Genomic DNA, 23,907 nt, shown 5'->3' with positions numbered 1-23,907 from the left:
AGAGGACCGTTATTTCGCTGTAAGGGCACGACGGTACCACCTTAGTACAGCAACTGGTTCAAATGGCTCTGAGCACATAACATCTGTTGGTCATCAGTCCCCTAGAACTTAGAACTACTTAAACCTAACTAACCTAAGGACGTCACACACATCCATGCCCGATGCAGGATTCGAACTCGCGACCGTAGCAGTCGCGCGGCTCAGGACTGAAGCGCCTGGAACCGCTCGGCCACCGCGGCCGGCCACAGCAACTGGCATCTGACCTTGCAGCATCCCCTGGTCGTGTTGTATCGAGGCAAACGGTGCACAGAAGGCTTCGGCAGAGGCCTTTACTGCCGGAGACCTGCTGTATGTGTACCCCACAGGAGGGAACGCCTAGAGAGGGGCCGTCATCACGCCACCTGGATGGTTGCACACTGGGCAAATTTTCTTTCCACAGATGAGTCCCGATTTTGTCTTGACGGTGATTCTCGACGGATTCGCATCTGGAAGGAACGTCGAATACGATTTCGGAACCAAAATTCAACCATTATGGAAAGAGATCGATATCGATGATGATTCTTATGGTGTGAGGATCGACTGTGTTGAGCACTCGAACACCTCTTCATGAAATTGTACGGTAAAATCGGCAAGGCTTAACTGGTGTCAGGTACCGTGAGGAGATCTTGGGGCCTCATGTGTGGTTGCTGCGAGGTGCTGAGAGGCCAGACTTCCTATTGCTGGACGATAATGCTCGACTTGATAGTGCACGCGTGGTTGATGTTTTCCTGGAAAAGGAAGGTATTGCACACTTGGCGTGGCCTGCTGGCTCTCCAGACTTGAATCGCACATATAACGCTTGGGATGCACCAGAGACACGGACTGCATCACGTCAGCATCCACCGACCACTCTCCAAGACTTGAGAGCAGCTCTGCAGGAAGAATGGGCGTTATTGCCTCAACACATGATTGATGACATCAATCCCGTATTGCTCCCAGAGGTGGTCACACTCTATACTGAGCGCATTAACCAGTTGTCGGAAGGTGTGTGTAAATCCGTTAAGTTGGAAAAAAAATGAAGAACATTTTTGTCTACCATTATGCATGTTGCAGTTGTTTACGTGATGTATTCTTTATATTGTTTCTACTTACTATCACCTGATTTATTTGTGATAAAATAAGTGCAACCATGCAAAATTTCAATTTGTTGTTTTAATTTTTCACTCGAGCGTAGCTCATAATTCGTACCGAAGTGTTTGAATGTAGCGCAGTCACTCTACAGCTGTGACGGCTGAAAGAAATTTCTTGAAGTCTTGATCTCACCACACGCTTTGACACAGCTCATAATTCGAAATATTAGAATGTAGATCAGTCACTCCACATTTTTCACGTCCTCATATTTCCTTAAGTTTTATTAGTCTTGCGATAAGCAAGGTCCTGAAAATTACTTTCTTTTTCAATTTTATCAATTGTTCTGAGTGTTTCTTCCGTGCCTGTACTACTTTCGTAAAATAAACAACGACCGCCTTCTGTCAAACGTGATTTTATTTCAATACACGATGAATTTCGAGCCTTGGAGGCTGATATTCAGGTGCTTTGTCAGTCTATATCATTTTCTTTTGTTCACATTTAGGTTAATTCTGGACCTGGGAAATTATATTGGCTTATTACGAAATATTGGCCTATTACGAAGTGGCACACTGTGAATGTAAGTCCGTCCAGTTGTGTAAACTTATGCTCACAATGTGCCACTTTGTAAGACGCCATCGTAATTGTACCAGGAACAGAATTAACCTAACTATGGAAAAAAATTGATGTAGACTGTCAGAACATCTGAAGATGTGCCCCGAGGACTCTGAATGCATCGTGCATTGAAATAAAATCGCGATTGCGACCGAAAGTGGTTGTTCTTTTTTTTTACGAAAATTAGTTTTGTTTGGCATTACTTCATCCAAGATTCGCACATTCAGGACATTAACTCGGTGCACTTTGCTGCTCTAAGCGTCTCGCGGACACAGATAAACTAATATTTCGGAGAGTGCCTGAGTTAGGACACATTTTACCTGCTGTTATTATCCTGTTTAGAAACAAGAGACGTCATTTTACCACCCTTCTGCAGTTCCGACACACATTTTAAAGCGCCACGCTGGTGACTCCCGTCAGATGTATGACGGGACCGTTCTGTCTCGCTCTCGCTTGCGGCACTTGCATAGCAGGAAGGCGAGTGAGCGTCGGCGTCTGCTACTCACCTAGACGGTTGCCGCTGCGTCGCTTCACTCGCAGACATATCGTCCGGGACCGGATACACTGCAACAAGAGGACAGGCAGTCAGTACACCAGCCAAAGGGTCGCGCTTCCGCAGCAGAGGTGAGAGGATTTTCTCAAAGATACTGCAGAAGCCATCGTTCCATTATGACCAGACAGTGGACTCAGTGGGACCAGGATGTAGACGAAAAATAATAGGTGAATTGATAGTTGTATCATTCACAATACGACCGGTGTCAGCTTACTACCATCATCAGATTTGTTAAAACACAGCAACAAATGAAAAACACCATAACTATAGAATCATCTTTTGAGTTGGCTTAAGGCCAAGTACACAGAAAACAATCTAAATTTACGTAATAAGGTTAACATTGGTGAATGTGTACAAGTACTTCAGACATGTACCTGCAGACAAAGAGAAAATTAATTAGATAACTCTATTTTGTCGAGGTGATGTATGAAACTTAAGCACTATTCCTGATAGGAGAGGTTTTGCACTGTCACCTAATGAACAAACTACCAACTTCTTGCGTACTGCACAAGCTTTGTGATTCGATTCAGACCTTTCTAGCACACAGAGCTCAACACGTTTCTCTTAACAGGTCAATATCAGCTTCGGAAGTAGAGTGATCACTCTATCAGGATAAATAAGCTGGTGGACAACGTGTGAAGCTCTGTGTGGTTGTTTGTAAATGATAATCTCATTATAAACACATATAAAAATGGATGAATGTATATGTGCACAACATCTCCTCCTAAACCACTGGATCGATATCAACTAAATTTGGTACACATACTACTCTACTGGCCATTAAAATTGCTACACCACGAAGATGACGTTCTACAGACGCGAAATTTAACAGACAGGAAGAAGATGCTGTGATATGCAAATGATTAGCTTTTCAGAGCATTCACACAAGGTTGGCGCCGGTGGCGACACCTACAACGTGCTGACACGAGGAAAGTTTCCAACCGATTTCTCATACAAAAACAGCAGTTGACCGGCGTTGCCTGGTGAAACGTTCTTGAGATGCCTCGTGTAAGGAGGAGAAATGCGTACCATCACGTTTTCGACTTTGTTAAAGGTCGGATTGTAGCCTATCACGACTGCAGTTTATTGTATGGTGACATTGCTGCTCGCGTTGGTCGACATCCAATGACTGTTAGCAGAATATGGAATCGGTCAGGAGGGTAATACGGAACGCCGTGCTCGATCCCAACGGCCTCGTACCACTAGCAGTCGAAATGACAGACATCTTATCCGCATGGCTGTAACGGATCGTGCAGCCACGTCTCGATCCATGAGTCAACAGGTGGGGACGTTTGCAAGACAACAACAATGTGAACGAACAGTTCGACGACGTTTGCAGGAGCGTGGACTATCAGCTCGGAGACCATGGCTGCGGTTATCCGTGACGCTGCATCACAGACAGGTGCGCCTGCGATGGTGTAGTCAACGACGAACCTGGATGCACGAATGGCAAAACGTCACTTTTCGGATGAATCCAGGTTGTGTTTACAGCACCATGATGGTCGAATCCGTGTTTGGCGACATCGCGGTGAACGCACATTGGAAGCGTGTATTCGTCATAAATGGCGTTTCACCCGGCGCGATGGTATGAGGTGCCATTGATTACACGTCTCGGTGACCTCTTGTTCGCATTGACGGCACTTTGAACAGTGGACGTTACATTTCAGATGTGTTACGACCCGTGGCTCTACCCTTCATTCGATCCCTGCAAAACCCTACATTTCAGCAGGATAATGCACGACCGCATGTTGCAGGTCCTGTACGGGCCTTTGTGGATACAGAAAATGTTTGACTGCTGCCCTGGCCAGCAGATTCTCCAGATCTCTCAACAATTGAAAACGTCTGGTCAATGGTGGCCGAGCAACTGGCTCGTCACAATACGCCAGTTACTACTCTTTATGAACTGTGGTATCGTGTTGAAGCTGCATGGGCAGCTGTACCTATACACGCCATCCAAGCTCTGTTTGACTCAATGCCCAGGCGTATCAAGGCCGTTATTACGGCCAGAGGTGGTTGTTCTGGGTACTGATTTCTCAGGATCTATGCACCCAAACTGCGTGAAAATGTAATCACATGTCAGTTCCAGTATAATATATTTTTTCCAATGAATACCCGTTTATCATCTGTATTTCTTCTTGGTGTAGCTATTTTAATGGCCAGTAGTGTAGTTATTATCTGTGAAGAAGTACGGTGGGGGTAAGAACTTCCTAGCTCACATAGGAGTGGGTGTAACAATGGCTGGTACCTACTGATATCTGGGCTGTCCTGTACAATTGGCGTCTAGTGTTGCTGGTATCGGAATGTTTTCCAGTGGCTATACATGCAAATGGGCATTGCTAAGTAGAGGGATAGAGAGAAGAAGATGGAGACATATGGGAGAGTATGAGGATGACAGAAAATGTTGGAGGAGGAGATGGGTGGACAGACACGGGAAGGAGGATAGAAATAGTGGAAAGCAGGAGGAGTTGGGAGATAGGTGAGTAGGAGGTGGCAGAGAGAGAGGGAGTAAGAGAGAGGCAGTACAAGATGAGTACAGGGAGGGGGATGAGGAGCTGGACAGTGAGAGGCAGTAGGACAAAGTGGAAAGAGATGGGGGGAAAGGAGATGTGCCGACAGAGGGGAAAGGAGGAGATAGAAGCAATACACATGCCGTAAGCATACACGGGCAAAGCTGTGGGCAAATGTCTAGTACATATGTAAGTTGTAACGAGAGGGGCTTTCAGCGTAATGAAACAAGACCCAACGAAGACAGAATTTGTGCAGAGATTAGTTTGTGACCGCAGCATAAACAAATTCTAACGTATTGTGCAAGAGTGCAAGCTAGCTGGCAAGTACAGCGTATCTTTTACCAGACTCCTCCTGCCGCCATCAGACATCGATACGTTACCTATTAAACAAATTGATATTTATGAGTTACTGTGTAGTGATTGTCATTCAAGAAATTCATGATGCGATTTCATTTTAATTGCAAACAATGTAAAGCTATATGTAACTTCCTGGCAGATTAAAACTGTGTGCCGGAACCGAGACTCGAACTCGGGACCTTTGCCTTTCACGGGCAAGTGCTCTACCAACTGAGCTACCCAAGCACGACTCACGCCCCGTCCTCACAGCTTCACTACTGCCAGTACCCCGTCTCCTACCTGCCGTCCCGAGTTCGAGTCTCAGTCCGGCACACAGTTTTAATCTGACAGGAAGTTTCATATCAGCGCACATTCCGCTGCAGAGTGAAAATCTCATTCTGGAAATGTAAAGCTACTTATTTTATCCAACAGTCAGAAAACAAAGTACGAGGAATACAGTGATGTTATGTCAACCTCCTCCAGTCGTGCTACTCACATGTGAAACAGTTGGCCGAAGGGGGTAACAACGATCAACAACGGGAACTTTTCGGGCTCAAAAATAGCTGATTCTTATGTATTTCCTATATAACCGTAAAAATAAACGATTAGCAGTTGCTTTGGTGATAAAGTAACAAGTCTACATTTTCTGTTCGGAAAATTTAATTTTTGAAACTGGCACACCTGTCTACTGACAAACCACGATGTTCTTCAGCTCTTTGCCGGCCGCGGTGGTCTAGCGGTTCTGGCGCTGCAGTCCGGAACCGCGGGACTGCTACGGTCGCAGGTTCGAATCCTGCCTCGGGCATGGGTGTGTGTGATGTCCTTAGGTTAGTTAGGTTTAAGTAGTTCTAAGTTCTAGGGGACTGATGACCTCAGAAGTTAAGTCCCATAGTGCTCAGAGCCATCTTCAGCTCTTTGAAGGTTACAAACATACACATTGTTGCTGTAAGTGTAATTTTAATACACTCCTGGAAATTGAAATAAGAACACCGTGAATTCATTGTCCCAGGAAGGGGAAACTTTATTGACACATTCCTGGCGTCAGATACATCACATGATCACACTGACAGAACCACAGGCACATAGACACAGGCAACAGAGCATGCACAATGTCGGCACTAGTACAGTGTATATCCACCTTTCGCAGCAATGCGGGCTGCTATTCTCCCATGGAGACGATCGTAGAGATGCTGGATGTAGTCCTGTGGAACGGCTTGCCATGCCATTTCCACCTGGCGCCTCAGTTTGACCAGCGTTCGTGCTGGACGTGCAGACCGCGTGAGACGACGCTTCATCCAGTCCCAAACATGCTCAATGGGGGACAGATCCGGAGATCTTGCTGGCCAGGGTAGTTGACTTACACCTTCTAGAGCACGTTGGGTGGCACGGGATACATGCGGACGTGCATTGTCCTGTTGGAACAGCAAGTTCCCTTGCCGGTCTAGGAATGGTAGAACGATGGGTTCGATGACGGTTTGGATGTACCGTGCACTATTCAGTGTCCCCTCGACGATCACCAGTGGTGTACGGCCAGTGTAGGAGATCGCTCCCCACACCATGATGCCGGGTGTTGGCCCTGTGTGCCTCGGTCGTATGCAGTCCTGATTGTGGTGCTCACCTGCGCGGCGCCAAACACGCATACGACCATCATTGGCACCAAGGCAGAAGCGACTCTCATCGCTGAAGACGACACGTCTCCATTCGTCCCTCCATTCACGCCTGTCGCGACACCACTGGAGGCGGGCTGCACGATGTTGGGGCGTGAGCGGAAGACGGCCTAACGGTGTGCGGGACCGTAGCCCAGCTTCATGGAGACGGTTGCGAATGGTCCTCGCCGATACCCCAGGAGCAACAGTGTCCCTAATTTGCTGGGAAGTGGCGGTGCGGTCCCCTACGGCACTGCGTAGGATCCTACGGTCTTGGCGTGCATCCGTGCGTCGCTGCGGTCCGGTCCCAGGTCGACGGGCACGTGCACCTTCCGCCGACCACTGGCGACAACATCGATGTACTGTGGAGACCTCACGCCCCACGTGTTGAGCAATTCGGCGGTACGTCCACCCGGCCTCCCGCATGCCCACTATACGCCCTCGCTCAAAGTCCGTCAACTGCACACACGGTTCACGTCCACGCTGTCGCGGCATGCTACCAGTGTTAAAGACTGCGATGGAGCTCCGTATGCCACGGCAAACTGGCTGACACTGACGGCGGCGGTGCACAAATGCTGCGCAGCTAGCGCCATTCGACGGCCAACACCGCGGTTCCTGGTGTGTCCGCTGTGCCGTGCGTGTGATCATTGCTTGTACAGCCCTCTCGCAGTGTCCGGAGCAAGTATGGTGGGTCTGACACATCGGTGTCAATGTGTTCTTTTTTCCATTTCCAGGAGTGTATTTTTTCTGTTGTAATTAGTGCAAAATTTCTAGTGTTTCGAATCTCTCAACTCGCAAACTTTATTAAAACGACACGAAAATGTGTAAATTCAGGGAATAACTTTTGTTACATTTGTGGTAAAGTAATATTTTTATCACAGAAACGGAACCTTACCCCTCTTGTGAAGACTGCCTATTGGCATTCTTTTGGTGTGAAGGTGGGGGACCAGGATAAGACATGTGCTCCAATATATGTTGCAACTCTTGTTCTGTTATACTACGACAATAGCTGAAAAATAAAAGATAAAATAAAAAAAAATAAAAATAAAACATTTATACCTTTTGCTGTACCTATGGTTTGGCGGGAGCCTACAAACCATATAAATGACTGCTGTTTTTGCTTGACTCCAGCTATGAATGCAGGATTGTCAATGAACAAAAGACGAACAATTCAGTATCAGAATCTTCCACCTGCTATTCGACCCATTCGATATTCAGATACTTTACCACTTCCTGCTCCACCCGTAAACTTTGACAAGATGAAGAAAGTGCGGAAGAAGAACCTAAAAAGCTTTGTGCTCCCCATGACTCTGATTTTTAAGAAAAAAATAATAAACCACACCGGTTGAGACAACTGGAATTGAGTGACTTCACTCGAGACATTGGTTTGTCAAAGGAGAAAGCAGAACTCTTAGGGCCTCACATCACAGACAACGTCGGAGGAATCTACTTCCTTATTAGGAGAAGAAAAACAATCTTGTTGTTTGCTGCGACGTTAATGGTTTGATGAAATCTTTGAATTTGAACCGTGATTCTATTGAATGGTAGCTATTCACAGATCCCTGCAAGCTAAGTTTCAATGCTGCATTTCTTCGCAATGGCAGCCGTCTTGCCTCTATCGGTTCAAATGTCTCTGAGCACTATGGGACTTAACATTTATGGTCATCAGTCCCCTAGAACTTAGAACTACTTAAACCTAACTAACCTAAGGACATCACACAACACCCAGTCATCACGAGGCAGAGAAAATCCCTGACCCTGCCGGGAGTCGAACCCGGGAACCCGGGCGTTGGCAGAGAGAACGCTACCGCACGACCACGAGCTGCGGACTTGCCTCTATTCCTGTTGGTCATACTGTTCACAGGAAGGAGACTTCTGCAAACATGACAGCCCTCCGCGACTCAATGAAATACACTGAACACAAATGGAAAATATATGGCGATCTAAAATTTATCGCTGTTATCTTAGGAATGCAACTAGGCTACCCTAAGAACCATTGCTTTTATGTTTGTGGGACAGTAGGGACAGGAAATCACACCATATTGAAGCACACTGGCCTGCAAGAAATCTTAAGTCTAGCGAGAAAAATGTCACTGCTGAACCTTTCGTCAAACGCAAAAGACGTCATTCTTCCACCTCCACATAGGAAGCTGTGGTTGATGAAAAATTTTGTCAAGGCAATGAACTAAGAAGGATAGGCTTTTGAGTACTTACGGGGAAAATTTCCCACATTAAGTGAAGCAACGGGTAAGGAAGGTATCTTCAATTTGTAAAGGATGCTGCGTTTCATCGAATTGCGGAGGGGAAAGAAAATGAAGCTTGGGAAGCCTTCAAGGAAGTTATTCCTGGATTTTTAGGCAACAAAACAAACGAGAACTATTCTCAGTTCGTGGCAGTACTCCTACAAAAATACCATCAACTTGGATGCAACATGTCCCTCAAGGTTCAGTTCCGCTACTTTCCTCGTTGTTGTGGAGCTGTTAGTGGCGAACGCAGGAAAAGCTTGCATCAGGAAATTACGGTAATGGAACAGATATACCACGACCATTGCAATCAAACAACGCTTGCTCGTTTCTGTGCATGGATGCTCCGGAACACACACACACAAGATAACTTTTAACATTGCAGCGCGTGAGCAATCGTGAATAATTTAATGATTTTAACGAATCCGCCTCGATTGCAAATAGAAACCGGATGTTGACCTAGGTTTCAGCGCGGATAACCACGCCTTCTTCGGAACACACTAAAACTACAAACTGCCTAAAGACATATGGTCCAACATTAATACAGAACGTTCAAAAGGGCAAAAGATTCGCATAAAATGTAAAATAACCGGTACGTGTGTACCATGTCAATAGCTGTACTTACAAGGGAACCTCCCCATTGCACCCCCATCAGATTTAGTTATAATTTGGCACAGTGGATAGGCCTCGAAAAACTGAACACAGATCAATCGAGGAAACAGGAAGAAGTTGTGTGGAACTATGAAAAAATAAGCAAAATATACTAACTGAGTAGTCCATGGCAATATACGCAACATCAAGGGTGATATGAGCGCAGGCGTGCCGTGGTCCCGTGGTTAGCGTGAACAGCTGCGGAGCGAGAGGTCCTTGGTTCAAGTCTTCACTCGCCTGAAAATTTTACTTTCGCAAAGTTATGATCTGTCCGTTCGTTCATTGACGTCTCTGTTCACTCTAATAAGTTTAGTGTCTCTGTGTTTTGCGACCGCACCGCAAAACCGTGCGATTAGTAGACGAAAGGACGTGCTTCTCCAATGGGAACCGAAAACATTTGATCGCAAGGTCATAGGTCAACCGATTCCTCCACAGGAAAACACGTCTGATATATTCTACACGACACTGGTGACGGCATGTGCGTCACATGACAGGAATATGTTGTCGACCCACCTAACTTGCACACTTGGCGAATGGGTAAAAAGATTCTTCTACCTTGCCCGATTTAGGTTTTCTTGTGGATGTGATAATCACTTCCAAAAAATTGATGAAAACATAAGAGTGTGTCACATAAACTTCAACAAATGAATGCAACAGTTTCACAGTCACAGAGTTTTCTCTGTGCTCTGTCAAAACATATGTTTTTAAGGATTTCAAATTTTTCCGTGTGTAGACCGTCAAATCCTGCATATGTCCAAGCAAATCTGAACATGTCCTGGAATTTTGCACAACGAAGTTGGTTATGTGTGAGTGCCTGAACTCTGATAATTGTCTGAAAATAAAAAAATTCACCCGAGGGAATACTTGAACCAAGGACCTCTCGTTCCGCAGCTGCTGACGCTAACCACGGGAGCACGGCGCTCTTGCGCTCAGATCGTCCTTGATGTTGCCTATGTTTCCTATGGACTGCTTAGTTTGTATATTTTGCTTATTTTTTCATAGTTCCACACAATTTCTTCCTGTTTTCTCGATTGATCTGTGTTCAGTTTTTCAAGGCCTATCGACTGTGCCAACTTATAACTGAACCTGAGGGGGGTGCGATGGGGAGGTTCCCTTGTTAGCACAAACGTGAGAAGTGCGCTTCCTGACCCCAGCCAACGTTCGATGGGCCGCGGGCTCAATTTACCTGAGCTCATGGAGCCATCACGCGACTGTCTGCAGACCCAACCACCTGCCAGGAGCACTTCCATCAATTTAGAACTCTTGGAAAGCAACGCACATTAAAAAAAAAAAATTCAACTGGACTTTCAGTGTTGTCGATATTTTTAATTCAAATGCATCGTTTTCTGTTTTCCGCTAAAGTAAAATATTTCCACCTACTGTGAATCACAGAAAGTAAAATTTTTTGTTCACGTATTTCTTTTTTTTTTTTCAATCCAAAATCAGTAATATTTGAATCATGAAGTGAAAGAAACATTGAAAAATATTTTTTTGTTGGCCAGTGTAATCTAATTTCGGAAACCTATTTTTGATGTCGTGTTTATATGCCAGGTCAGAATCCATTTCTTACCTCATCAAATATCGCTTTATCGTGTATCAGTTTCATTAGATGAATAGTGTACGTGAATCGAATGTCCCGATATCATCATCACAGTGAATTGGAGTATCAGTATCTTAGTAATGCTGCTCATTTTTAATAAAGACGCAATACGGCTTGCTTGTTGATGTCAGCGATCCTGTGGGTGGGAAACGGAGGAGAGGTTTATTCAAGAAGAGATGCTAACAAACCTTATTAGAAAATGGAGGACAGATTTATTCAAGAAAAGATACTAAAAACATTATTAGGAAATGGAGGAGAGGTTTATTCCAGAAGAGATGTTAAAAAAACCTTATTCACCCTAATTAATGCCGGCGAATATCAGACTCGTGTATATCACGTCGTAAAAAAAAAAAAAAGAGTGAGGTGGCTATTGCTGGAACATTACTGCACTCCAACATTTTGGAGATTCGGCATGTCGGTATAAGAGAGAGTGTGTACAGCTGTTTTCGAATTACCCAGCTTCGTACAATATTCAGCTGTTGTAAAGCAGTTCGTCTTTAATAATTTAGCAAATACATGATGTTGCAAAAGGTTCATCCCAATTCATGTTTGTTGGTTGGATGATTCGGGGGAGGGACCAAACAAAGATGTCATCGGTCCCATAGGATTAGAAATAGAGGGGGAAGGAAATCCGCCTTAACCTCTCGCAGGAACCACCGCGGCATATGACTGAAGCGATTGAGGAAAATCACGGGAAACCTAAAGCAGGATGGCCGGACGCGAGTTTGAACCGTCGTCCTCCCAAATGTGAGTCCAGTGTGCTAACCACTGCGCCATCTCGCTCCATCCCATTTCCAGAAACTATATCGCCTACATGACGATAGAAACGTGAGACAGATTTCAACTTAGCGATATGACTACGACGTACCTATTTCGAAAAGAACCATCCGATTTTATGATTGTTGGATGTGAGGTCCTCCAGTTATGCAAAACACCGTTTTTTCTCAGTGCCCAAAAATGTTTCGGTACCATTGTACCATCATCAGTAGGTTTTCGTTTTTTTCATTCTTTAATGTGAACATTATTGTTAAACGATTATAAAATTATGTACATCTTTAGTTGAAACAATAGATCGTTTCTTTTTGTAAATACCTTTGCATTTGGTGTGCATGAATTTTCTGGATCACTTGTGTGTTAATTAAATCAGGTAGCTTGCCATCTGAAACCAAACGATGTTGATGAGAGAACTTTGGCTGGGGGTTAACCCATCTTCTAGAAAGTTATTTCGTTTGGCGCGATGTTTTCGCGCCTATATTCGTTTTTACTTATGTTTTCGTGTGGCAAGCACTTCCATTCTCCGCATCATGCTGAGGTGTTGTGATGTACACGTAACTATAACAAGTATTTTCCACAAATAACGTAGTAAAACACTTTTCCCTTCACCAAAACACAGTGTGATTGTGGTGTCGTGTGTCCCAGCCCAGCCAGTGCTCATTTGTTCACCAGAGAGCTCGGCGCCAATTTTAATTTTGTTTGCATTTTATCTTTGTGTGTGTGTGCGTGTGTGTGTTTTCTGTGCGTTTCTTAGCTGTGTGTGTTGTATTTTATATGGTATTCCTCTTATGTGTAAATGGTGCATCTTTGTGGATATTAGTGTATTTTTTTTCGTGTGTGTGTGTGTGTGTGTGTGTGCGTGTGTGTGTGTGTATGTGTGTGTGTGTTCGTGCGCGCGTACACTTTATCTGATTGTGCTGTTTTTATTTGTAAAGTTCCTTTCATGGTACAAAAATGGCTCTGAGCACTATGGGACTTAACATCTGAAGTCATCAGTTCCCTAGAACTTAGAACTACTTAAACCTAATTAACCCAAGGACATCACACACATCCATGCCCGAGGCAATCGAACCTGCGACGCGGTTCCAGACTGAAGCGCCTCGAACCGCTCGGCCACAACGGCCGGCTTTCTTTAATGTGTTAAATAGTGTGCCCTTGCAGAGTGTAGTGTATTCGTTTAAGAGCTGTTTTCCCTCTGCTATTGTTTTCTGTATATGGAGTTTTCCTAAATGGTCAGTTTGCTGTATAGGCTGTGGCTGGTTTTTAATATTCTTAAGTCTGTTTCTATTGTGGTTGGGTGGTGATTGTGAGCTACATGGTGGTCAGCAAATGTGCTATGGGAGCTGTTGGTTTTTAAAGCTCTGAGATGTTCTGAACATCTAGTTTTAAAGTTTCTGCATGCTTGTCCTATGTACACTGACTGGCAAGTGTTGCATGTGAGCTCATATACTCCTGATGTGTTAAATTTATCCATGAGTGGTTCTTGTGTTCTGATCTTTTTCTGTGTTGTGTTCTCTGACCTGTATCTTACTTGTTGAACTAAAGATGCACATAATTTTATAATCATTTAACAATAATAATCACATTACAGAATAAATAAAAATGAAAACCCACTGATGTTGACATAGTGGAGCCAAAACATGGGTACTGAGAAAAAACGGTGGTTTGCATAATTGGCGGACCTCACATCCTACAATTTTAACTGTAAACACGACCAACACATGGAGCTGCAAATCAAAATGATGAATATTTCGTCGCCCAGCCAGTCATTCCCTGGCAAGGTCTACAACAAATACAGGAACACCTTAATGAAGCTTCAGAAGACAACTGTCAATATACAGTTTAATAAAAATTGCCTAACTAATAATGTAATTCCAGATCATATCAAAAGCTCTATGAATAGCATGTCAACTGCACCAAAGAAGGTGAACAAGAAAGTGGAGATTTTGTGGCTAAAGCAGGAAATTAGGGATTATATGGTAAAAAGCAGTCGCTCAATACTGAACTTTACCAAACACATTTATATTTTGGCAACAAATTCACAATACCAGCTCACTTTGTGGAAATGACAGAGAGAGAAAAGGCATATATTCAGAAAGTAATGCAAGAAAAACGAGAGAAACAAAACAGAAAACTCAACAGAATAATCAACAGCACAGACACTGAAAAAAAATCTCAACCAACAATGTAAGTTCAATGACTGAATCATTTTCCTAACTGCCATAAATCTTATCAAACAAGAAAAGAGCCTACTAGAAAAAGGACCAAAACATAACATTAACACAAACATATCATACAAAACAATAGAAAACCTCATAATGCAGTGTGAATGCATTTACATCGATTGGATGAACGTTATGGAAACAAACACTCGAAACCGACGTTTCACGTAAGTCACATGCAACGAAAATCTGCAACGCAACCATCTGTGTGTGGCGTGTTTGTAATTATGTTTTATTTATATTTTAGGACAATTAATCTATAAAAACACACCAAATGTAGAAAGAAAGCGTGTAAACCGTCTGATGATGAATCGCAACGATTCGAAACCGGTAACGGTTTCCTTTGAATAAAGGAACTCAAAGTAAATTTGTGGCTGGTTGCTGTCCTAACACCATCAACATTTGTCTTCAAAAACAGCCACGGTCTCCAACATGTCATCATATGACAAAATTGCAGTCTCAGGACTGTAGACCAGAACAACAACACTTGTTATAGTTACGTGTACATCACAACACTTCAGCATGATGCGGAGGATGGAAGTGCTTGCCACACGAAAACGTAAGTAAAAACGAATATAGGCGCGAAAACATCGCGACAAACGAAATTGCATTCTAGAAGATGGGTTAACCCCCAGCCAAAAATTTTCTCATCAACATCGTTTGGTTGCAGATGACAAGCTACCTGTTTTAATTAACACACAAGTGTTCCAGAAAATTCATGCATACCAAATGTAAAGGTATTTACAAAAAGAAACGATCTACTGTTTGAACTAAAGATGCACATAATTTTATATTCGTTTAACAATAATGTTCACATTACAGAATAAATAAGAAAGAAAACCAATGATGATGGCACAGTGATGCCGAATCATGTTTGGGTACTGAGAAAAAACAGTGTTTTGCATAACTGGCGGACCTCACATCCAACAGTTTTAACTGCAAACATGGCCAACACAAGGAGCTGCAAATCAAAATGATGAAGATTTTATAAGAGTTTACATGTTTTCACATCCAACCTTGGTTGACTTTTTACAATTACGTTTAGGATCAAAGTTCTCATTCATCTTTCACAAACGTTCATCACTCCGTCTACTGTACTCTAGACAAACTTGCTGGCGACAGGCAGACTGTCCCTTACTTTTGCAATCTTGTCTGCGGTTCCTACATTCACTGCCGTTCGTATGCTGCGTTGGAGTTGACCCACATTTGTCTGAAGCGGACCGATTCTATCATAAGGCCGCACAATAGAAAATCTCGTACCGTGAGATCACACGACCCTGGAGGCTAGTGGTCCAGTTCGAGGTGCGCATCTCTTTTCGGTCAGCCCGTCGTTCAAGCAGCGCACTCTCCTCTTACAGCAGAGGCCAGTGCGGCGGTGCTGAAAGAATTGTCGGGCTGCGAGTACGACTGGCGCTTTGAGAGGTCCCATCTGAAATTAGTTATGTATGCAGACAGTTGGTCCATCCCGGAAAACGAGCATCTCGACGATTTTTGCCTGTTATCCTCACTCATATCGGGAAGATATCGGTTCCAGGGATTCCAAGAATTGCAATAATGTTTTGATTTGAAGTTTGAGATCGGATAGCAAGTGACAAAATAGTTTTTGTCGGAGTGATATAATAATAAATTAATAATTTTCTAACTTTTATTCTTTACTTCTTCTTGCGAAACCTTCCTTCTTGCCAAATTTCATTATTCTACGTCAAGGGGAAGTACCCTATAGGTTTTAATGAGTGAGTTTACGAATGTCAAAATATGTGACATAATGGCCGTACCTTTCCATTGCATTGACTTAGGAGTTAACATTTATTATAATCCAAAGAAACTAGTATAGGCAAGCGTATTCAAATACACAGGTATGCAAACAGACAAAATACGGCGCTGCGGTTGGCAACGCCTATACGTAAGACAAGTGTCTAGCGCTGTTGTTAGATCGGTTACTGCTGCTACAATGACAGGTTATCAAGATTTAAGTGAGTCTGAGCGTAGTGCTATACTCAGCGCACGAGCGATGCGACACCTTCTCCGAGGTAGCGCTGAGGTGGATATTTTCCCACACGACCATTTCACGAGTATACCGTGAATATCAGGAATCAGGTAAAACATCAAATCTCCGACATCAATGGGGACGGTAAAAGATCCTGCAAGAACGGGACCAACGACGACTGAAGAGAATCGTTCGCAAATTGCTGCAGATTTCAATGCTGGGCCATAAACAAGTGGCAGCGTGCGAACCATTCAACGAAACATCATCGATATGGGCTTTCGGAGCCGAAGGCCCACTCGTGTACCCTTCATGACGACACAAAGCTTTATGCCTCTCGTGGAACCGACAACACCGACGTTGGACTGTTGATGACTGGAAACACTTTGCCTGGTCGGACGAGTCTCGTTTCAATTTGCATCAAGCGGATGGACGTTCATGGGTATGGAGACAACATCAATCAATGGGCCCTGACTGTTCAAGATGGTGGAGGCTCTGTAATTGTGTGAGACGTGTGCAGTGTGCAGTTGGAGTGATATGGGACCCCTGATACGTCTAGATACGACTGTACGTAAGCATCCTGTCTGAACACCTGCATCCGTTCATGTCCATTGTGTATTCCGACGGACTTGGGAAATTCCAACAGGACAATACGGCACCCCATACGTCCATAACTGCTACAGAGGGCTCCTGAAACACTCTTCTGAGTTTACACACTTCCGCTGGCCAGCACACTTCCCAGAGATGAACATTATTTTGCATATCTGGGACGCCTTGCAGCGTATCTCCAGCCCCTCGTACTCTTACGGATTTGTGGAAACCCATGCAGGATTCACGGTGTCAGTTCCCTCCAGCACTACTTCACACAGTAGCTGACTCGACGACACGTCGTGTTGCGGCACTTTTGCGTGCTCGTGGGGCCCTACACGATATTAGGCGCGTGTGGCGTTTTCTTTGGTTCTTCAGTGTAGATCTTAGTATGTGACATAAATTTAAGCTTGAATCGTCCACCCATTCCTAAGGAAAAGGAGTCTTAACACACGGATGGACAGACAGACAGACAATTCTTTTGCTGTGTGATATAATAACAAATAACAATTTTCGGAACTTTTCCTTTGATCGTGGTGTGAAAACTTGCTTCTTGCCAAATGCATGATTCTACGTTAAGGGGGAAGTACCCTACAGATACTGATGAATGAGTTAAGTTATGCTCTGTGCAAAATTCTACCACGCAGTTTCCTCTTTCATTCATTACTCCCAGTCAAAATTCACCTACTACTTGTCCTTCTCTTCGTTTTCCTAACATCGAATTCCAGTCCTCCAGTGAGTATTAAATTTTCGTCTCCCTAAACTATCTGAATAATTTCTTTTATTTCATCGTACATTTCGTCAATACCTTCGTCATCTGCAGAGCAAGTTGTCACGTAATCTTGGGCTACTGTCTTAGGCGTGGGATTCGTGTCTATTTTGGCTACAATAATGCGTTCACTATGCTGTTTGTAGCAGCTTATCCGCGTTCCTACTTTTTATTCATTATTAAACCTACTCCTGCATTACCCTATTTGATTTTGTGTTCACAACCCTGTATTCACCTGACCAGAGGTCAGGACAGGAGTTACTCACTCTTGTCCTATACCACTGTAGTCCCCTTAGTGGCATGTTTATATAGTGTTCTAAAATTTTAACTATACCTGCTATGCATTCAGGTGAAAAATGTTTTAATCGTGGTTTCAATGTTTTGACTAGAGGTATGTCGCTCAAATTTCCTTTTAACCACATCTAAGGTAACAGTTTCTTCTGAAGAAGGCGCCCTTAGTTGGCGTTGAAACCGGTTAAAGAATTTTAAATTCTATTTGCAACCGGTTGGCTGATTGTGACATTGAAAGTGCAGAAACGTTATAATTTAAGGAGCTGGGACCTGGATAAACTGAAAGAAACGGAGGTTGTAGAGACTTTCAGACAGAGCATTAGGGAACGACTGACAAGACCAGAGGACAGAATACAGTACAGGAAGAATGGGTAGCTTTGACAGTTGAAACAGTGAAGGCAGCAGTGGACCATGTAGGTAAAAAGACGAGAGCTAACAGAAATCCTTGGGTAACACGAGACATACTGAAATTAATTGATGAAACGAGAAAATATAAGACGCAATAAATGAAGCAGGTGAAAAGAATACAAACGCCTCAAAAATGAAAGAGATGGCTACAGGACAAATGTAAGGATGTAGAGGCATACAACTATACGAAAATTAGAGATATATTTTTAGAAAAGAGAACCACCTATATGAACATGAACAGCTCCGATGGAAAACCATTCAATAAGCAAAGAAGGGAAAGCAGAAAGATGGAAGGAGTATATAGAGCAAGTGTGATGTAATATTATGAAATGGAAGAGGACGTAGACGAAGACGAGATGGGAGATATAATACTGGGCGAAGAATTTGACAGAACACTGGAAGACTGAATTCGAAACAAGACCCTGGGAGTAGACAGCATTCCGTTAGAACTACTGAAAGACTTGGGAGAGCCAGGCCTAACAAAACTCTACCATCTAGTGAGCAAGATGTATGAGATAGGCGAAATACCCTCAGACTTCAACAAGAATATAATAGTTCCAATCCCAAAGAAAGCAGGTGTTGACAGGCGCGAAAAATACTGAACTATCAGTTTAATAAGTCACGGTTGCAAAATACTAACGCGAATTCTTTACAGACGAATGGAAAAACGTAGAAGCCGACCTCGGGGAAGATCAGTTTGGATTACGTAGAAATGCTGGAACACGCGAGGCAATACTGACCCTACGACTTAGAAGATAGATTAAGGAAAGACAAACCTACGTCTTTAACATTTGTAGAATTAGAGAAAGCTTTTGACAACGTTGACTGGAATTCTCTCTTCCAAATTCTAAAGCTATGAGTAGTAAAATACGGAGAGAGAAAGACTATTTACAGCAGATGGCAGTTATAAGAGTCGAGGGGCATGAAAGGAAAGCAGTGGTTGGGAGGGGAGTGAGACAGGGTTGAAGCCTATCCCCAATATTATTCAATCTGCATATTCAGCAAGCAGTAAAGGAATTAAAGTCTAGGGACAAGACCTAAAAACCTTGAGTTTTGACGATGACATTGCAATTCTGTCAGACAGCAAAGGACTTGGGACAGCAGTTGAACGGAATGGGAAGGATATAAGAACAACATCAACAAAAGGAAAACGAGGATAATAGACTGTCATCGAATTAAATCGAGTGTCCTGAGGAAAGTACGAGGGCAGTTCAATAAGTAATGCAACACATTTCTTTTCTCGGCCAATTTTGGTTGAAAAAACCTACGTCTTTAACATTTGTAGAATTAGAGAAAGCTTTTGACAACGTTGACTGGAATTCTCTCTTCCAAATTCTAAAGCTATGAGTAGTAAAATACGGAGAGAGAAAGACTATTTACAGCAGATGGCAGTTATAAGAGTCGAGGGGCATGAAAGGAAAGCAGTGGTTGGGAGGGGAGTGAGACAGGGTTGAAGCCTATCCCCAATATTATTCAATCTGCATATTCAGCAAGCAGTAAAGGAATTAAAGTCTAGGGACAAGACCTAAAAACCTTGAGTTTTGACGATGACATTGCAATTCTGTCAGACAGCAAAGGACTTGGGACAGCAGTTGAACGGAATGGGAAGGATATAAGAACAACATCAACAAAAGGAAAACGAGGATAATAGACTGTCATCGAATTAAATCGAGTGTCCTGAGGAAAGTACGAGGGCAGTTCAATAAGTAATGCAACACATTTCTTTTCTCGGCCAATTTTGGTTGAAAAAACCGGAAATTTCTTGTGGAATATTTTCAAACATTCCCGCTTCGTCTCGTATAGTTTCATTGACTTGCGACAGGTGGCAGCGCTGTACGGAGCTGTTAAAATGGCGTCTGTAACGGATGTGCGTTGCAAACAACGGGCAGTGATCGAGTTTCTTTTGGCAGAAAACCAGGGCATCTCAGATATTCATAGGCGCTTGCAGAATGTCTACGGTGATCTGGCAGTGGACAAAAGCACGGTGAGTCGTTGGGCAAAGCGTGTGTCATCATCGCCGCAAGGTCAAGCAAGACTGTCTGATCTCCCGCGTGCGGGCCGGCCGTGCACAGCTGTGACTCCTGCAATGGCGGAGCATGCGAACACACTCGTTCGAGATGATCGACGGATCACCATCAAACAACTCAGTGCTCAACTTGACATCTCTGTTGGTAGTGCTGTCACAATTGTTCACCAGTTGGGATATTCAAAGGTTTGTTTCCGCTGGGTCCCTCGTTGTCTAACCGAACACCATAAAGAGCAAAGGAGAACCATCTGTGCGGAATTTCTTGCTCGTCATGTGGCTGAGGGTGACAATTTCTTGTCAAAGATTGTTACAGGCGATGAAACATGGGTTCATCACTTCGAACCTGAAACAAAACGGCAATCAATGGAGTGGCGCCACACCAACTCCCCTACCAAGAAAAAGTTTAAAGACATACCCTCAGCCGGTAAAGTCATGGTTACAGTCTTCTGGGACGCTGAAGGGGTTATTCTGTTCGATGTCCTTCCCCATGGTCAAACGATCAACTCTGAAGTGTATTGTGCTACTCTTCAGAAATTGAAGAAACGACTTCAGCATGTTCGTAGGCACAAAAATCAGAACGAACTTCTCCTTCTTCATGACAACGCAGGACCTCACACAAGTCTTCGCACCCGAGAGGAGCTCACAAAACTTCAGTGGACTGTTCTTCCTCATGCACCCTACAGCCCCGATCTCGCACCGTCGGATTTCCATATGTTTGGCCCAATGAAGGACGCAATCCGTGGACGCACTACGCGGATGATGAAGAAGTTATTGATGCAGTACGACGTTGGCTCCGACATCGACCAGTGGAATGGTACCGTGCAGGCATACAGGCCCTCATTTCAAGGTGGCGTAAGGCCGTAGCACTGAATGGAGATTACGTTGAAAAATAGTGTTGTGTAGCTAAAAGATTGGGGAATAACCTGGTGTATTTCAATGCTGAATAAAACAACCCCTGTTTCAGAAAAAAAATGTGTTGCATTACTTATTGAACTGCCCTCGTATATTAAAAAATGAGACTCTTCAAAGTAGTAGATGAGTTTGCTATTTGGGGAACAAAACAAATGACAATGGTCGAAGTAGAGAGGATACAAAATGTAGACTGACGAGGGCAAGGAAAGGGTTTTCGAAGAAGAGAAATTTGTTAACATCGAGTATAGATTTAAGTGTCAGGAAGTCGTTTCTGAAAGTATTTGTATGGAGTGTAGCCATGTATGGAAGTGAAACATGGGCGATAAATGTTTTGGACAAGAACAGAATAGAAACTTTCGAAATGTGATGCTACAGAAGAATTCTGAAGATTAGATGGGTGGGTCACGTAACTAGTGAGGAGGTACTGAATAGAATTGGGACAGAAGAGGAATTTGTGGCACAACTTGACTAGAAGAAGAGATCCATTGGTAGGACACGTTCTGAAGCATCAAGTGATCGCCAATTTAGTTTTGGAGGGAAGCGTGGAGGGCAGAAATCCTAGAGGGAGTCCAAGAGATGAATACAGTACACAGATGCAGAAGGATGTAGGTTGCAGTAGTTACTCGGGGATAAAGAGGCTTCCACTGGATAGAGTGGCATGGAAAGCTGCATCAAACCAGTCTTTGGGCTGAAGACCACAACAACATATTAATAAAATGCCGTGTGTAGGAGCTTCACTCAACACTGGACTTTTACTGAAATATTGTGGAACTTCAAGCCCTTTTTTTATTTTTTTTTAGTTTATGCCTGTGTATGAAGTCGAACCACGTATTTTACAATGGTACGCTGTCAACAGAAATCTTGGAGTCAAGTGCAGGGTCTTCTGTATATCCTCTCTTCTCCACTGTTTAATCAACGTACACTGTCTCCCATATCTCTCGTCGACCTTAACGCTTTTGTCTTAACAGTATGGCTGAAACAACCGATCTCAGCTAAATTCTTTCTGTCTCAATCCATCGTTCAGCCACTTTCTCGAAATCCTTCTTAGTAGCACAAACCTGCCTCGAGAGTAATTTCCCGCATTATGTTAGAGAACTGAATAACATCTCCGGATTCAGAAGGCTACTACTGAAGCAACAATAATGATTACCATTATCCGTGTACACACTTGTTACCCTTGTAGATCCTCCTTTCAAATCAGATTGCCTTGTGTATTTTGCTAGTTTCTGCTCGTTCTAGAAAGAATTTTCTTAAATTGTCTACCTGTCCATAATGTAGGTTTTTTATGTCGATAAATCCCCTTCCTCCTTCCTTTCTGCTTAATGTGAATCTTTCTGTTGCTGAATGTATGTGATGTATTCTATATTTGTGGCATTGTGATCGTGTAAGTGTATTGAGTGCTTCTAGGTCTGTGTTACTCCATTTCACTACTCCAAATGAGTAGGTCAATATTGGTATGGCATAAGTATTTATAGCTTTTGTCTTGTTTCTTGCTGTCAATTCTGTTTTCAGTATTTTTGTTAGTCTTTGTCTATATTTTTCTTTTAGTTCTTCTTTAATATTTGTATTATCTGTTCCTATCTTTTGTCTGTATCCTAGACATTTATAGGCATCTGTTTTTTCATTGGCTTCTATGCAGTCGCTGTGGTTATCCAATATGTAATCTTCTTGTTTAGTGTGTTTTCCCTTGACTATGCTATTTTTCTTACATTTGTCTGTTCCAAAAGCCATATTTATATCATTGTTGAATACTTCTGTTATGTTTAGTAATTGGTTGAGTTGTTGATTTGTTGCTGCCAGTAGTTTCAGATCATCCATGTATAGCAAATGTGTTATTTTGTGTTGGTATGTTCCAGTAATATTATATCCATAGTTTGTATTATTTAGCATGTTGGATAAAGGGTTCAGAGCAAGGCAGAACCAGAAAGGACTTAATGAGTCTCCTTGGTATATTCCACGCTTAATCTGTATTGGCTGTGATGTGATATTATTTGAATTTGTTTGGATATTAAGTGTGGTTTCCCAATTTTTCATTACTATGTTTAGGAACTGTATCAATTTAGGATCTACTTTGTATATTTCCAATATTTGTAGTAACCATGAGTGGGGTACACTATCAAAAGCTTTTCGGTAATCAATGTATGCATAGTGTAGCGACCTTTGTTTAGTTTTAGTTTGATATGTCATCTATTATCAGTTGCTCTTTACATCCTTGTGCTCCTTTGCAACAGGCTTTTTGTTCTTCATTTATAATTTTGTTCTGTGTTGTATGTGTCATTAATTTCTGTGTAATGACTGAAGTTAATATTTTGTATATTGTTGGTAGGCATGTTATGGGGCGATATTTTGCTGGGTTTGCTGTGTCTGCTTGATCTTTAGGTTTCAGATAAGTTATTCCATGTGTAAGTGTATCAGGGAATGTGTATGGGTCTGCAATGTAACTGTTAAATAATTTAGTTAGATGTGAATGTGATGAGACGAACTTCTTTAGCCAGAAATTTGCTATTTTATCTTTTCCAGGGGCTTTCCAATTGTGCATAGAATTAATTGCTCGGGTGACTTCATGTTGCAAAATTATCACTTCAGGCATTTGTGGTATCATCTTGCATGTGTCTGTTTCTGCTTGTATCCACCGCACATGCCTGTTATGTTGTACCGGGTTTGACCATATGTTG

General features: G+C 43.1%; 1 protein-coding gene and 1 non-coding gene across 2 annotated transcripts in view; both read right to left on the bottom strand.

Moving 5' to 3' along the window:
- Window positions 1-2,220: 2,220 nt before the first annotated feature.
- The window catches only part of LOC126209818 (harmonin-like), a 669,201-nt gene continuing 647,514 nt past the window's right edge, over window positions 2,221-23,907 (bottom strand). Inside the window, exon 4 of the mRNA XM_049938951.1 lies at window positions 2,221-2,286. Within this exon, the coding sequence (XP_049794908.1) occupies window positions 2,221-2,286 (66 nt within the window). The remainder of the gene's footprint in view (window positions 2,287-23,907) is intronic.
- On the bottom strand, window positions 5,291-5,364 carry Trnas-uga (transfer RNA serine (anticodon UGA)). The gene has a single exon. It is a non-coding gene; the product is annotated as a tRNA-Ser (tRNA).

The sequence above is a fragment of the Schistocerca nitens genome, chromosome 10 (genome assembly GCF_023898315.1).
Source record: "Schistocerca nitens isolate TAMUIC-IGC-003100 chromosome 10, iqSchNite1.1, whole genome shotgun sequence".
Lineage (NCBI taxonomy): Eukaryota > Metazoa > Arthropoda > Insecta > Orthoptera > Acrididae > Schistocerca > Schistocerca nitens.
The sequence above is the reverse complement of the archived record's forward strand: the minus strand, read 5'-3'. Positions and strand labels throughout refer to the sequence as shown.